This window comes from Heterocephalus glaber, unplaced genomic scaffold (genome assembly GCF_053883595.1).
Source record: "Heterocephalus glaber isolate CG9 unplaced genomic scaffold, H.glaber_assembly_v1.0 deba00001781, whole genome shotgun sequence".
NCBI lineage: Eukaryota > Metazoa > Chordata > Mammalia > Rodentia > Bathyergidae > Heterocephalus > Heterocephalus glaber.
The window spans coordinates 9152788-9168636 of record NW_028258467.1 but is presented as its reverse complement, the minus strand read 5'-3'; the positions used below and the strand labels follow the sequence as shown (position 1 = coordinate 9168636).

At 54.7% G+C, this 15849-nt stretch overlaps 1 protein-coding gene across 4 annotated transcripts in view; it reads left to right on the top strand.

Annotated features, from left to right (window-relative positions):
* The window catches only part of Tmem114 (transmembrane protein 114), a 72464-nt gene extending 57119 nt beyond the window's left edge, over nt 1–15345 (top strand). For 3 of the 4 annotated variants that reach the window (XM_087202925.1, XM_087202927.1, XM_004864861.4), the window contains 2 exons: nt 9321–9458; nt 12090–15345. In XM_087202925.1, coding sequence (XP_087059051.1) covers nt 9321–9458; nt 12090–12322 — 371 coding nt within the window. In that variant the 3' untranslated portion in view covers nt 12323–15345. Of the gene's footprint in view, nt 1–9320; nt 9459–10832; nt 11305–12089 lie in introns of those variants that run through there. The other variant, XM_013065627.3, reaches the window with a different exon arrangement.
* The last annotated feature ends 504 nt before the right edge of the window (nt 15346–15849 follow it).

Sequence of the window (15849 nt, the reverse complement as noted above, 5' to 3'; positions counted from 1 at the left end):
TTTTTGAATGCAGCTCTTGGTGGCTAACTTCAGCTCTTTTCGAGTCACAACAACGCATCCTGAAGACTGTGAAGCAATCAGGCTGGAGCCCCTGCCTCCAAGGATGGACTCAAGGACTAAAAAATGTACAAAAAATGTAAAAAGCTGCATCCTTACCTGGGATCGTAGGACCTCTGTCTGAGGACATCCTGAATCTAAAAGTCATGCGGATGAGGTTGGAAAATAAAGATGGTGACACTTCTGCCCTTCGGTAAATGGCACCCTGGGGCGTCCTGACCTCAGAAGAGCCTAGGAGCTCAGTCCTCCCACCCTGCGGCTCTTTCAATAGTGTGACCATGGAGAGTGACAGGTGTGGTCTTCCTTGGGGAGAACATTGTTGCCCTTCTTTGTGTATTTGCCTTTCCCCTTACGAGCAGCAAAGCATTTTTGAATCAAAGTGCTCTTCCTCACCTGGGCATGCGTGTTTACTCTTGATGAAAAGCCCACCCGGTAGCATGTCTGCATCATTATTTCTCTGCATCGTAATCATTGATCTCATCTACTGAACCACTGCTCACACCGTGTGTGGTGGTTCCTCCTGACGCTGTCCAAGATATGGCAGTGTGCTGAACTGTGTCCCCTCCGGGATGATACGCCCATGTCCTCAGCCCGAGTCTGTGAATGACCTTGTTGGGAAAGTGTCTTTGAAGATGTGCCTGACTCAAGGCTCTCGAGTTGAGAGTCTGGGGTTAACTGGATGGGGCCTAACACCTATGAGCAGTGAGTGTCCTTTGAAGGGGAGGAACAGCAATGAGGAGAAGGGAAGATAGACACGGAAGGGTTCTCCCCACGAGCCTTCGACAGGAGCACGGACCTGCTGGCACTGTGACTGTGGAACTCGGAGAGAATAAATTCCGGTTGCCTTTGAGCCATCCAGTTTGTGGCGATTTGTTATGGTAGCCACAAGAAACTAATTCAGTCTCCTTGTCCGGAGATGAAGCCACACTCACAGCCACCTGCTTTCCTGCATTCCAGGCGGGCTCCCTTTGTGGTCCATCCCAGTCTGCGGTAATCACCCGTGTCCCCTGCTCCCTGGCTGGTCTGTCTCCTGCGCCAGGCTGTGAGCTGCAGGAGGGTGACAGCCTTGGTCATGGTGGTGGCCCCACGCTCTGAGATGAGCTTGGTCTTATGGGGAACCCACGGGCATTTGTTCCTGAATGAATGCATGTGTTGTGGGTCGTGTCAGGTGCTTTTGGAAACCTAGCCGGTCTGGATGGTGACTCTGCAGGGACATCTTCGTGTCCCCTTTTCTACAGATGAGGAACAGGGCTCGGAGAGGCGAGGGGGCTTGCCCAAGGTCACATGGGGAGTAAGCGTGCTTGGCTGGTCTTGGATCTGGGATTCTTGCCTTGCAAGACTGACAACAGGAAATAGCGGACTGAGGCTGGGATCCAGAACCAGAAACCCTGCTTTGGAGTCCAGTGCTGAACTTGTCCTGACGTCTCCTCCTCAGCCCATGGAAGGGGGGCATTTCTGGGGACCCCACTCTGTGGTCCCGTGGGGAGGAAGGATGTCATGAGATTCTTTGAGCCAAGGGAAAGGGTAGGGCTCATGTTGAGGGTCCAGACCGAGCCCAGGGCATTGGGAGTCCCTATGCCAAGATGAGTGTGGTCCATCCCATTTCCTAGATGAGAAAACTGAGGCTCAGACAGGCAGCTGGCCTGGAGTCACACTGCTGGTGAGAGCCGAATCAGACTGGCCTCTGAACACCCAGCTCTTTCCCCTGCAGCACTCACTGCATTACATGGAGGGCCGTGGGCCTTTTGACTCGGCCTGGCCCCTCTGACTTCACAAGCTGTTGAACCTCAACACATTTAATCTTCAGATGAGCTTCTTGTCTGCATTATAAGATCCAAGGAGGCAGGATTCACATTTGAGTCAACACTGTCCTAGAATACCTGTCTCAAATGCTGTACACATTCAGTGCTCAGTCATGCTATTTCCTCCCCTTCCCTCTGGTCCCCCTCCCCCATCCCTCCCTCCCTCCCTGCCTCCCTTCCCTCATTTACTAATTTGGCCATCCTTTGTGCACAGAGTGTGCACTATATTCTAGGCTCGGAGTGAAAATTCCTGGGTTTTCCATGGTGTACACAAGCCCATCACTGAAGAAGACGTTTTCTGGGCCAGGCTGGCCTTTCCTCCCCCGCTCCCCCCAGCATCACACCCTTTGGCCGCTGTCATGCCCTCCAGCCTCAGACCACTGGGGCCGCCCCGTTGCTGAGCATGTGGGGCTCACTGTCCCTTGCAGTGCGGAAGGGCACACACTGCAGGGACTGTGGGCATCTTGGTGGCGTGCAGAAGGGACTGCTGGAACTCGGGGGATGATTTGGTGATGTTGGGCTCTGAGGTGCAGGGGTTCGATCAGGGCTGGGCAGGGACAGGAAGTGGGAACAAGTCCATCTATGATTTGGTATCTTGGTGGATCTTCTCTAGAGGGAGGCAGGCACAGCAAGGCTGCAGCTGTGCTTGATGCAGGAGGTCCTGTTGGCAGCGAGAGGCAGTGTCTGGTGTTTTGTGGGTGACTGTCTCTGAACAGCCCCAAAAGTAATCTGTCTCCCTGTGTTTCATCTCCCAGAACCTTTGATCGTATCCAGAACTCCAGGCTGGCTGTGGGTGCCAGGCTGCTTCCCAGATGCTGGGGGGTCTTTCTTCCTTTTTCACCTTCCTGGAGGCTCATTGGAGGCTTGTTGCTGAGTGAAAATCAGGTCTCAGATACACATTTGGTTGTGACAGAGTTCCCAGGTCACTAAAAGCTTCATACACTTTCGTGCACGTTGTTATGCCCCTCAATAGCTCAGTACCGAGCTGGTAAGCGTAATACAATGACATTAACACTCATAGGGGCTGGGATGTGACAGCACCGTTCCGAGAGGCTGGCTGTTTCAGTGTATTTCCTCCTCAGCACACAATCCTAGGGAGTGGCCATGCTTAGCATTTCCCTTTAACAGGTGGGGAAACTGAGGCTGCACAGGTACATACTAACTTGCCGTGGGCTGCTCAGCTGTCAGGCCCCGGAGCCGAACTGGACCCCCGGGAGGCGCAGGCAGCAGGGATGGGCTAAATAGCTGCAGACACAACCCATGGATGACAGCTGTCTGGTTCACCCTGACTGGCCCTGGACTGTACGTGTGGTCACGGCAGGTGACGCAATGACTATAGGTGACTGCTCGACTCTCAGCAGGGCTGCGGCTTGGACGTTAAGTCCTGTGGGTGCTCTGCCCATACACACACAAAGGAGGCGGTATCTGCGGTGTGCTTCGGCATTCCATACTAGTGCTCAGCATGGAGCTGGGCACACAGCAAGCAAATGCCAAACCCAGTAAGTCCTTGGGCTCTGTGGGCAGGGGTCTCATTCTTGTTACCGATGAGGGTCAGAGTGATCCAGTTTGTCCAGTCACACAGCTTGGACGTCACTGTCTTGGACTCAGTATATCAAGTGGCCTGTTCGACTGCTGACCCTTCTTCCAACTCCATCATGCCATACCCACCGTCTGGAATATCCCAGCCTCCCAAATTTATTCCTGTATCACATTCACACCCCAACAGGAAGCCTCTTCCCCAAGCACATTCAGAGCTAGGGTTGGAGATGCATACATTTCCAGTTAGAACTGAATCGGGATCAGTGCTCATGTTTTAACGTCACAGTCCTGAAAAAGAAAAAAGTAACAACAGGCAGACGCACACACAGACACACGTGTGCGCATGCGCAGCTAAACCAAATTTCCGCCTGAGATTTTGCGACTCTCTCACGGAGCCTGTTCTCACCCCGATGTTTAAGTGAACATCAGTGTCAAGTGGGATCACTCTGGTTGGGGACTCACCCGGGCCACCAGGGCCAGCCGCCTCCAGGAAACCTCATTAATTTCTACAGGAGAGAGCTCGTGTCTTAGCCATCGTGTGGGGCTGATGCCACGCGGGGTACAGAACATAGAGGGCCAGGTTCCCACGCCAACTCTTGTCCGCCTCCCTGAGGTTTCTCTTTAAAGAGAAAGGAAGGAGGAGGAAGACAGACCTCTAGTACCCCGGGGGGGGGATTTCAGTCCCATTTCGGGGGCTTGCCAAGTCTGGAGGCATTTGGGGTGAGGGAGACAAGCTGATGTGGTCACAGTGGAGGTCAGAGGCCGAATGATTGTTGCCCTCGCTTTTTCTGGAGTGAGGTGGAATCTCAGTGTTGTTTTCATTTGCATCTCTTGAATGATGTTGAACATTTTTTCATATGTTTATTTGCTGTTTCTACTTCTTTGTCTGAGAAATGTCTGTTCATTTTATTCCCATTTTTCAGTTGGGTTTTTAAATTTGGGAGGTGTGATTTTTGCAAGTTCTTTATATATTCTAAACAGTAGCCCTTTGCCTGAGGAACAGCTAGTAAAATATTTTTCCCACATTGTAGGTTGTCTCTTAGCTCTGTTGGTGGTTTCTCTAGCTGTGCAGAAGCTTTTTAATAAGATGAGATCCCAGTTGTTGATTCTTTGTGCTACTTCCTGTGTGACTGAGGTTTTGTTCATAAAGTCTTTTCCTACACCAGTGGCTTCAAGAGTTCTACCTAACCTTTGTTCCAGCTGGTTTAATGTTTCTGTTTTAATATTTAGATCTTTGATCCACTTCAATTTTAATTTAGTGCATGGTGAGAGATTTGGGTCTACTTTTAATCTTTGGCAAATCAAAACCCAGTTTTTCCAGCACCATTTATTGAAGAGGCTATCTTTCCTCCAGTGAGGCTGTTTGGCTCCTTTGTCAAAGATGAGGTGGCTGAGTGTGTCTGGAGTTGTTTCTGCATCTTCTAATCTAATCCATTGATCCTCAGGTCTGTTTCTTTGCCAGTACCATGCTCTTTTTATCACAGTAGCTTTGTAGTATGGTTTATTTGTTATTTTGAGATGGGTCTTGCTAAGTTGCCCAGTCTGGGCCCAAACTTGTGATCCTACTGCCTCAGCCTCCCAGAGTGCTGGGATCACAGCTGTGCCCCACACCTGCCTTCTCCCTCTCCTTACAAAGCCACCAGGATTAAATCATGGGGGCCCCACCCTGATGACCTTATCTAGTCCCAGCCTCCCCAAAACGTGCCACCTCTAGGTACTGCAGTCAGATTCCATTTCAGTCCTCCTAACACCTCTGATGGGGATTACACTGAAATCCTGGGGGACACTCAAAATCTCATCAAACCAGAGCAAAGCGACACAGTTCTGCACACCTTGCCACGTGGCTGCAGGTGGCCCTGTGACCTCACAGGTGTTCTGCTTTGAGCCCCACGCTCCTGCCCCTATTGCACATGGGGGTCTGGGGAAGGCAGTGACTTCCTCAAAGCCCCAAGTCAGACCCCAGTCAGATGCTTTCCATCACCTGGCTTGAAAGTCTGGATTTTTAACTTCCGTGAAGTCTTCTCTCCAGCTTCCGTTTTTTTCACTTCCTGAAAAATGCCATATTGCTTTGCCTTATGGTGGTGCCTCAAAGTTTATTCATCCATTCATTCAGTGGGTCACACGTGGCATCTGAACCCTCGTGTCCCGAGACCTCTGCTGGAAACTCAGGGAACAATGGTAAATGAGCTTATGATCTGATTGTGAGACGAACACAAGTAATACACAGCAGGAGGGGCCACCTGTGGGCAGCTGAGGGAACATGTGCAGGTGTGGATGGGAGTGAGGGAATACCTAGCAGATGAATGGCACTTAGTTTGCCTGAAGGGTGAGAGGATTCATTTTCATACCTATCTTGCTGCCAAAAGGGTTTAAAAAGGCTCTGCACCCAGCTCATGGTAATCAACCAACACATTTTAGGTAAATAAATGGTGGAAAAGAGCTTTGCAACTGTTTCCCTTTCTGCTTTGCCTGCCAGGAAGCTCAGAGCCAGGCTGGTGGTAGGTGTGTAGACCCCAGACCTTCGGCTTCCTCTGTCTCTCTTCCTCCTTTCCCAGCCCTCTTCCCTTGTCTGGAGTTTCCTGCAATTCATTATTTTCTGCGTTCCCATTCCAGAAGGTGTATTTATCTTTGACTATTTGGCCTCTGGAAACTGCCACAGATCCTCTTAGAGATGAGGCCGGGTAAACAGTGATTTCCATGTGGGACTCAGTTCACTGGTCCTCTTGGCTCAGCCACCTAGTGCTGGGCATCTCTCCCTTTGGTTTGGTTTACACAGACCCCTTGCTCGTCACGCCCCGAGGATGACTGCGACCTCCTCCGGTCTCGGTGCCAAAGTCCTTGGTCTGTGGAGCCCAGAAGCTTGGCAGGGTGCGCCTCTAATCTCCGCTACTGCGGAGGCGGGCGGGAGATCTCAGGTTCAGCCTGGGCAATTCAGCAAACCCTGCCTCAGGGTGCGAGGGGAGCGGGCGGGTGTGCGGACTTCCGGGCTTCTCCTGGCACAGACTCTCAGATCCCGCCGTCTCGGCTGCCTGGAGGTTGCACTGTGTACGCGGGTGGATAAATCCTCGCTCTGCGTGCCGCTGCCTCTCTCTGCTCCCCAGAGGTCAGGGTGAAAGTTCCACGGCTCCAATTGTTCCGTCAGTCCCCACCCGGAAGCTGCCCAAGGGTGCACCACAAACTCCCCTAGGCAGAACACCCGGAAGTCAGGGCATTAGGAGCACTGAGGAGGAAGAGCGTGTTTCCATGGTGATGACTCCTGAGAGTCCTTCACATCCGGTCTGTATTCCTGTGGGAACAAGTTAGGATCTCCAGCTGCAGCACGGAGCACAGCAGCGGAGAGCTGATTGATTTGGGGTTGTGTGGCCATGGACACCCTGTAGGGTTTCACCTTCTTCACCCAAGGGACCTCTACTCAACAGCCTGGGGTCAAACTCTGGCGCTGTTGTCGTCTGGCCCTGGGACTTGGGGCGTCTTAAGTTATTGTGCCTCAGTTTCCACATCTACACCATGGAGCATGAGTAGCTCTTACCACAGAAGATTGCTCTGAGGCTGAAATGAATTACTGCCTGGGAAATGTTTAAGACAGGGACTGGCACCCAGGAAACCTCTGTCACTATTTTTATTCTCAAGACTATTGTTTTTACCATTTTGTTTATACATGAGTTATGGATGTTTCACAACTAACGGTGAGAATCTGTCCTGAGAAAGCCATTGTAAGTTGAAAATATCATACATCAAGAATGCACTCAACACACCGAAACTGCTGAACACCTTCGCCCAGCTACACCACCCCCTGAAGGGCGAAGTTGCTTCCTGCATGGTCACAGGGCAGGGGAAGCTACGGCTCCATGCCCAGAGAGGATCGGGCAGAATGGTGTCAGTCCAGGACAAGATCAAAGTTCAAAATTGAAAGCATAGTTTCTACTGAACGAGTATTGATTATTTTTGTACTGTCACAAAGTTGAAAAATCACTGGCTCCGCCTTCCTAAGCTGAGTCCTATCTCTGTCTTATTCATGTTACTGTTAAGATCATGGAGGCATTGGCTTTGTTGCTTTTGTTGGACACTGGGGGTCTCACGGGGCACTGTGATCGGGGGCAGGGGGTACAGGCCTTTGTGGGATGCTCTTTGTCTGGCCTCCCCCATCCAGTCACCTGATCACCCACCCACTGCCACCTGTCCCTGTCCTAGGCTGTCACTTGTCACCCGTCATATGCCCAGGGAACTGAGTTAAGCATCCTTGCAGCTCAGACTCCTCTCCTGGGCTGGTTACCGTGGCGAGTCCAGGCAGGGCCCGAGCCTGTAGCTGGGGAGGGATGTGTCCCCGACCCTCTGATCTCCTGGCTCCTCCTCATCCCCGCCCCGTGTGTCTGTGTCGGAGCCCCCTAGGGCTCAACCCTGGTCTCGGCCTTTCTCCACCTCTGTTCTCTCCCCTGGAAGCCTCACAGTGTTGTGTCTTCGAAAAAATCCAAGATTGTCAACCTCCAAGTTTACACCCTGTCCCAGACCCCGCTGAGCTCCATGCCTCCATCTACAGTGGTCTCTTTGATGCCTCTGCTTGGAGTCTAATGGGCGTCTGGAACTTCAAGTCCTGCTGCCCCTCCCATCCTGACCTCCTCCTGCCTCATCTCCCCCCTCAGCAGCTGGAAACTCTTCACTCAGTGTCTCAGCCTCAAGTTCAGTCCCATCCCGGTTCTCTTTCCCTTTCCTCAGCCCTGTTTTACCTTCACCCCATACCCAGGATGTGACCACGTCTCCCCGCCACGGTCCCCGTCCTGGTCCAAGGGTCCCCCAACCGCCGGCCCACTTCTGGCCTGTCCCTCGCTGAGTCACCACCAAGGTAATGGCTTAGCAGTGCTGTTCTCTCATGAACTCCTGGAGGCCAGAAGCACAGAGTCCAGGTGTCCTTGGGGTTGCCCTGGAGGCTCCGGGAGAGCTGCTCAGGGTGTCTCTCCTGGTTGCTGTCCTTGTGGCTGCTGCAATCCCTGGGGGTTCTTGGCATGCAGACGCCCCTCTGCTCCTGGTGTCGAGTTCCCTGCTCCTCCGTGTCTTCTCTTCTTTTCTGAGGACGCCACTCATGGGACGTAGGAACCCTCTAATCCTCGATGCCCTCATCTCGAGATCCTTTCCAACTGGGCCACTTCACAGGTTCCAGGTGGACGTGGATCACCAGCCCGCTACACCCCTCTGCTGTCTGCTCCCAATATGGCAACGAGAACAATCCTTTAAAAATGTAACAGGGGGTGTGGCAGCACACACCTGTGGCCCTAGCTTTCCAGGAGGCTGAGGCAGGAGGATCACAAGTTGGAGTCCAGTTGGGCAACTTAGTGACTTAGTGAGACCCTGTCTCAAAGTAAGTTAACTGCCTGATTCCTCTGGTGGCTGCTGTCTCAGTCGGAGAGGCTTGGAGCCTTCCCACGGCGTGACAGCATCCACTCGCTGGCCCAGGTGGCTGAGTCACCTTGGGGTCCCCTGGGTTCCTGTGCTGCTCCAAGCTCCCACACCTCTCGCCCCGGTTCTGCATGGACATTGCCTCCCTCACTCCTCTCTCCCTGCTCAGATGTTACCCCCTGGGGTGCTGCTGGCTCTGTCTCCCTTCAGCTTCATTCCCAAGCCCCTGGTATTTGTTACCGACTCCCAGTGTTGTCCTTGACTTGTCTGCTCACCAGAATGCCAGCCCGCAGGGTTTATTCTTGGTTTATAAATTAATCACTGACAACAGCACTTACCTCAAGGCTCGGTGCGGATCAGGCACTCAGGCCTTGCACATGACAAGCCCTGGCCAGTGCTGCCACTGCCACCCTTAGAAGTAGCATGGTGACAGGAGGAACAACTCCCTCTATCGTTCAGGGGCTGGTCCGTGAAGGGTGCTCAGTAGATGTTTGTTGATCAAATGCTGGTGTTCTCTGTATCTCTTCCAAGCCATGCACGGGACGTTTGTGATCCTGCTTCCGCTCAGCCTGATCCTGATGGTTTTTGGGAGCATGACGGGGTTCCTGAGCTTCCTCCTCCGTGCCTACCTCCTCCTTCTGCTCACGGGGACGCTCTTCCTGTTTGGAGGTAGGTGTCCACCCTGCGGGGGGGGGGGCGGTGCAGGCTGCTGGAGGGGCTGGGTGCTGCCTCTAAAACCTCAGCAGGGGAGGGTACTCAGTTTCCCCACCATAATATCAGTCGAGAGAGGTGAGCAGTTTCCAGGGAGGAAGTGGAAAGGGGGCAGCTGCCACGCCTCCCTGTGTTTCTCTGCAGAGCTGGGCTCTGACCTCAGGCAGAAGTCAGGGCAGCCAGCCGCTCGGGGCGGGTGCTCCCCGCTGTCCAGCAGCCTCATGGGCTGATTATGAGACAGGCCCAGCCCGGCACAGAGGCAGCCACTCAGATGTGGGGTCTGAACGAGCCGGTCTCCCTGAGACAGAATAAAACCGTGCTTCCAGAGGCGGAGTGGGACAGGGACAGGAGATGCTGCTTAAAGAAACAAAACTGCAGCGAGAAGAGAAGGAGGAATAGATTCCAGGGCCCTGTTGTCCATTACAGTAACTGTAGCTGACACCAATGGACTGTAGACTTGAAAACTGCCAACAGGGTGGCTTTGAGGTGTTCTTTCCACCACAAACAGAGACAAGAAAACAATAACACAAACAAGGCCAAGTGCTGGAGACAATACATGAAATAGCTTGATGGAGCCAGCACCACGTGTATCCCAGCATCATGGCTGCGCTGTAAATATGTACAATTTGCACTCATCAAAAGTACAACACAGGCAGAGAAACAAAACAAAACAAAAGCCAGGCATGACTGATATTGGCTGGGTTAATTGTTTGGCAAACCAGTGGTTTTAGAAAAATGGCTGCTGTGTTCCCAGTGTGTTTGAAATGGTTCCTCATTATTAAAACAAAAAGACACCTGGACATGGTGGTGCAAGCCTGTAATCCCAGCTACTTGGGAAACTGAGGCAGGAGGGTTGAAAGTTTGGGGCCAGCCTGGGGAGCAAAATAAAAAATGGGGTGGGGATGTAGCTCAGTGCAAGGACCCTGGGTTCAGTTCTCAGTTCTAGAAAGGAAGAGAAAAAAGGGAGGGAGGGAGAGAGAGAGAGAGAGAGAAAGAGAGAGAGAGAAGTGAGTGGGCCATGGTGGTGCACACCTGTAATCCCAGCACCCTGGGAGGCTGAGTCAGGAGGATCACAAGATCAAAGCCAGCCTGGGCAACTTGGGAAGTTGGTGAGACCCTGTCTCAAAATAAAAAGTTTAAAAAGGGCTGGGGATGCAGCTCATTGCAAAGGCCCTGGGTTCAATCCCCAGAACTACAAGGAAAACAAAGAAAAAAAGGCAATACTGTTGCCACCCGTGCTTGGAGTCCAGGGCTGGCAGGAGGTGAGAATACTGCGAAGCGCTCACCCCCCCCCCCCGTTCCCGCAGCGATTATCGCCGCTGTCATTAATAGCACACAGGGCGGCTAATTCTCCACGCCAGCATGGCTGGGGACAACTTTCTGCGATGGCGAAGTTCTCTCCCCGCACTGAGCAGTGGGGAGCCTTGAACCCAGCGCTGACAGGAACTGAAGAAAAAGAAGCACAAAGAAGAGCTCAAGAAGAAAAAGCACTCTGAGAGATAAAGAGAAGATACACTGGCCACTGCTAGAGCAAGGGGGCAGCGGCAGCGGAGTCTGTGGCTGGCAGCCTTTCTGGCTTCTTCCTGACGTCAGATGCAGGCGACCCGCTCCATCTCCTGCCGGAAGGACAGAAGGGGAGGGAGCGTTCTCTAACGGGAGGGCGTGAGGGGCAGGCTTGGAGGCGTTCTGAGCTCGCGTCCGGAGTCTCCGTGACGACCGGGCACGAACTGCAATTGTGGCCTGGCCCGCGGCGAAGCTCCGGGAGAGGGAGGGGGCAGCAGGCGGGGCCGGGAGGACAGCCTGGGGCGGGGCCGGGCGGGGCGGGGGAGGCGGCGGGGGAGCGGGGGAGCGAAGGTGCCGGGAGGATTAGACACATGCATTTCTCATCGGTCCATGTTTGTCACACGGAAGAGAGATGCTGGCTTGGAGTCTTGTTCCCTGCGCGTGTCATTGGCGGTGTGGTCAAAAAATACGGTGAATGTTTAAATTAAAACGCATCACTGTGGAAAACACATTGCTAGTCATCTCGCTCAGAATATCCCTTCGCTTTGAACGCACTTGTCCCATGGTTCTTGCCACCTGCGGAAGCAGCTCTGGGGTCCTCCTGCCCGCGTGTTTTTAGACGTGGCCCGAGTGGCCTCCCACGGAAGGGCGGCCTGTGAAGACTCCCCGGTGCCCTGTCCACCTCACTCGCTGGGCCCCGCACCGCTCGGCTTCTGGTTCGCCTCCAAAGTCAAAACGACCATGACAAAGAAAAGCTTTCAGTTGATTCAGGACATGGAGGCAGCCACGACGGCGCAGCTGTGGAGGGCAGGGCGTCCAGACCGTTGGACCATGGCAAGGCCGATGGGATCGGTGTGTTCAAGCAAGGGCGAGTATTCTGAGGAGATGAATGGGAGAGGAATCGGTACTGTACGAAAGTGTTAGACGCTCACTGCATTCTTGATCACGCCTGTATCTTGGTCATTTTCACTCCCTTTCCCCCCTTTCCCTTTCCCCCCTTCCCGGATCCGCTTCTCCTCTCCTCCGTTTCTGGCGATCTTTCTTTCCCCTTTTATCCGTTTCTCTCTGCGATCTGCTCTCCCACAGCCGTGGTGACCCTGGCCGGCATCAGCGTCTACATCGCCTACTCGGCCGCCGCCTTCCGCGAGGCGCTGTGCCTGCTGGAGGAGAGGGCCCTCCTGGACCAGGTGGACATCCGCTTCGGCTGGTCCCTGGCCCTGGGCTGGATCAGCTTCGCCTCGGAGCTGCTCACCGGGGCGGCCTTCCTGGCGGCGGCGCGCGTGCTCAGCCTGCGCCGTGGGCAGGACCAGGCCATTTGAGCCCGGCTGCCTCCTGCTTCATCGGGCCCGAGTGCAGGTGGGCGGGCTCGGAGGACTCTGGGGCCCCGGAGCCTTGAGGTTGGGGGCTCCCTGGGGGTTCCCCTGGGCCAGCAAGTCTGGGACCACTGATGTCAGTGATGACAGCCACCAGTGTCCTGACGCCATGGTCCTCACCGTGAGGTCACTACCGCCTTCACATGACGTCACCACCACAGTCGACACCTACTGCGCATCTGCTCTGCCCCTGACTATTCTACGAGCAGAGCAGGTCAGACGGTCATTCAACAAATACTTGATGGCGGCCACAGGATCAGGGACTCTGGCACCCAACCCTCCTTGGTCGCTGGGCTGTCACAGGACGGGGGAGAGGGGCATGTGGGATAGACAGCCGGTGATGGAGACTAGGGAGCTAATCCGAACAGGGTACAGACAGAGAAACTGAGGCACAGACAGGTTAGGCCTAGGCACCAGCTTGAAGGCACAAAGAAAGAAGGCTGCAACCTGGAGCACAATTTAGGCCTGGCTGACTCCAAGGCTGTTGTGTCTCTCCCATCTCCGCCTGCACCACTCAGCCACCATTGTCTGCAGCTTTTTTTGTTTAATGGGATCGACACAGCATGGGCGCCAGGCTGGTGAGTTTCCGCCGAGCGAGGCCGACCATGCTAAGAAAGGGCGGTCTTTGCTGCCACCTGCTGGTCACAGGGCGGAACTTCGTCAGCGGCCGGACTTGATTGCCAATCAGCCCAGGACGTTGGGTTGCGGCCCTAAAGGGCCGCGTTTCTCAAGCCGGGCGATTTTCTCTCCGACCAGGAGTCCTGGCTATGTGAGAGACAGGTCAGCTGGCTTCTGGTGGGCGGAGATTGGAGGCCCCACAGCAGCAGTGGTCTCGGCCACTCACTGAGGGAGCCTTTACCCGAGGCTGCTGCGTGTCAGACCCGGGCGCCCTGAGGGGAGGGCGGAGAGACCCGTGCCCCGGCCCGCTTCCATGGAAACAGACGATAAACACGCAGACCAGTGAAATGCAGGAAGGAGTCCGTAGTGGACAGTGTGAGGAAGAAAATAAAACGGTGGGGAGACAAGAGCGGTTGGGAGGGACGCTGCAGGGGAGGACGAGACCGGAGGCCCTGGGGTGTGATTGAAGGAGACAGGGGAGTTGAGGGAGAGCAGGAGGAGGGAGGGGCGGGAGGGTTGTGCCAAGACCCAAGGGCGGAAGTGCGAGGTCCCTTTCTGCGGCTCCATTTCGGGGAGATTCACGCTGAGAGCCAGAGGGGCCCGCAGAGGTTGCCGGCAGCTGGGTCTGCGGTGCACTCACCCATGGAGGCACACCCACACCCACATCCACCCGTCTTCTTATCCACCCACCTGTCCACCCACTCACCCATCCACCTGTCCAGCCGCTCATCCGTGCACCCATCCATCCACTCACCTACCTCTCCACCTACCCACCCACTCGCCCACCCACTCACCCACCCGACCACCCATACTTTCATCTATCCACCTATCCTCTCACTTGGTTCCTCACTTATTTTTATACTGACGTGTGCATCCATTCATTTGTTTTTTTGTCCATCCACTCACTTATATATCCATCCATTCTTCATACTCTTACTCATTCGATGGTTCCTGCCATCATCTGTTCACTCACTCATTCATAATTCATCAGTCCACTCATCCACTCACTCGTGCTCATTCACTTTCTCACTCTGGGTTCTTTCATTCATGTATTTGTTCATTCATTCACTCATTCATTGACTCACTCATTCACATGCATCAACAGAAGGTTATTTGGGTCTGATGTGGCAGACACTGTTTGAAGCACTGAGGGATTTAGCAGTGAACAAAAATGACAGAGAACCTGCCCTGAGAAGCCAACACCCTGGTGTGTGTGTGTGTGTGTGTGTGTGTGTGTGTATATGTGTGTGACACACAGACAATGAACATCGCCACTGTGTCTTGGTTAGAAGTTCTGTGACGCAGACATGCAGGGGCGGGGGACTGGGGTGAACAATGCAATGGATGTGGCATCCTGTCCAGTCCTCTGCTGAGCAGATCCGAAGAGACCAGTGACTCGAGCTCCTGATTTCACTCCGACTTGCTCACTCAGTGTTCACCAGGCCTCTGAGGGAGGCCAGGGGAGGGGTCTCCCTGGGGCCAATGGGCAGGGGCAGAGGGAGGACCTGGCCTTGTCCGGATGCTGACTCTGGTGCCTGTCCTGGAGGGGAAGCCGGGGCAGACACAGGATCCTGGCACAGCCCAGGGTGCCCTGAAGCCTGCAGAGCTGGCCCGCTGCCTGCCTGGCTGGCCAGGAGCCCGAGGGGCACAAAGGGCTGACCTTGACATGCTGCAGGCCAGAGACGTGGGCTGGGACCCAGTCCCGGGCCCCAGCGCCCCTCCCCAGCCCCCTCCTGAGAGCAAACAGACTGGGTTTAATTTACAGCGGGACGGGGAGTGCTCTGCGGCCTTGGCTTCTCCTCTCAGTGAATTTCCACTTGGCATCTTTGCAGCCAGGACACCCAACAGCTGGACTCTGGTGTCAGGCCTCAGCGAGCACTGGAGCAGACTCCTAATCCCTGCCTTCCTCCCACAACAGCCTGCACCTTTTCAAATATTTACCAGTGAGGTTCCCTCCGGAGCAGATGGAGGAAGGGGTAGGCTGGCGGGGAGAGAGGAGAGATGGGACACGCATGGGGCAGGAGACACAGGGATCCCAGAAGGACAGTCGGCGCCGCCTGACGCCAGGAACACATTCTGAGAAACGCCTTTGTGGGGATGTCACAGAGCGCATGCACCCAGCATCGGAGGGGGCAGCCGGCCACACACTTGGGGTTCACCCCCTTGGCAGAGCCTGCTGCCCCTGGGGCCATCAGAGAGTAAATTGAGCCCAAGAGAAAAGGATGCAGTCAGAAGATGAAGGCAACACGAACTGTACCGGGCTGTGGCTGGCGTGACCCAGCATCCGGTTCATAGAACACTTTTTCCTGATAAGGACAAGGAGCGCACTCTAAATAAAACATTGAGAAAAAGTCTATCTGAACAGCTCAGCTCCCCCGGGGCCCGGGAGGCAACCGCGTTGGGGGAACAGCAGGGGGGTCCACACCACTGCACACCTAGGGCCAGGCCCAGCCCGTGCCCAGCGCCAGCTTGGCACCCCACCCGTCTGAGACCTGGAGAAGTAGCCCAGGGGCCACCATGGAGACGGCCAAGCAGGTCCGGGTGGGTGGAACGAAGGGGAAGGTGCTTGTCCATCTGTCTGCTGGTCACCACTGCCCCAGCCTCATTGAGTCTCCATGAGCAACCAGGGCAGGAGGTTTCCAGTTTCTGGACTCCAGCTGGATGGGGTGGCTTTGGGGCAGTCTTTGTCTCCCTTGGGCCTCAGTCTTCTTTTCTGTACAACTGGCCCGTTGTTCTCTGCCCCGTCCACCTCCCCAAGCTCTTCTGTCACATTCAACAGCACGAGTGTCTCCTGAGAGCTCTTCCTGAACCAAGTCCTCAGCTAGCTGCCAGGGATGCAATGGTGACAAGCCAGC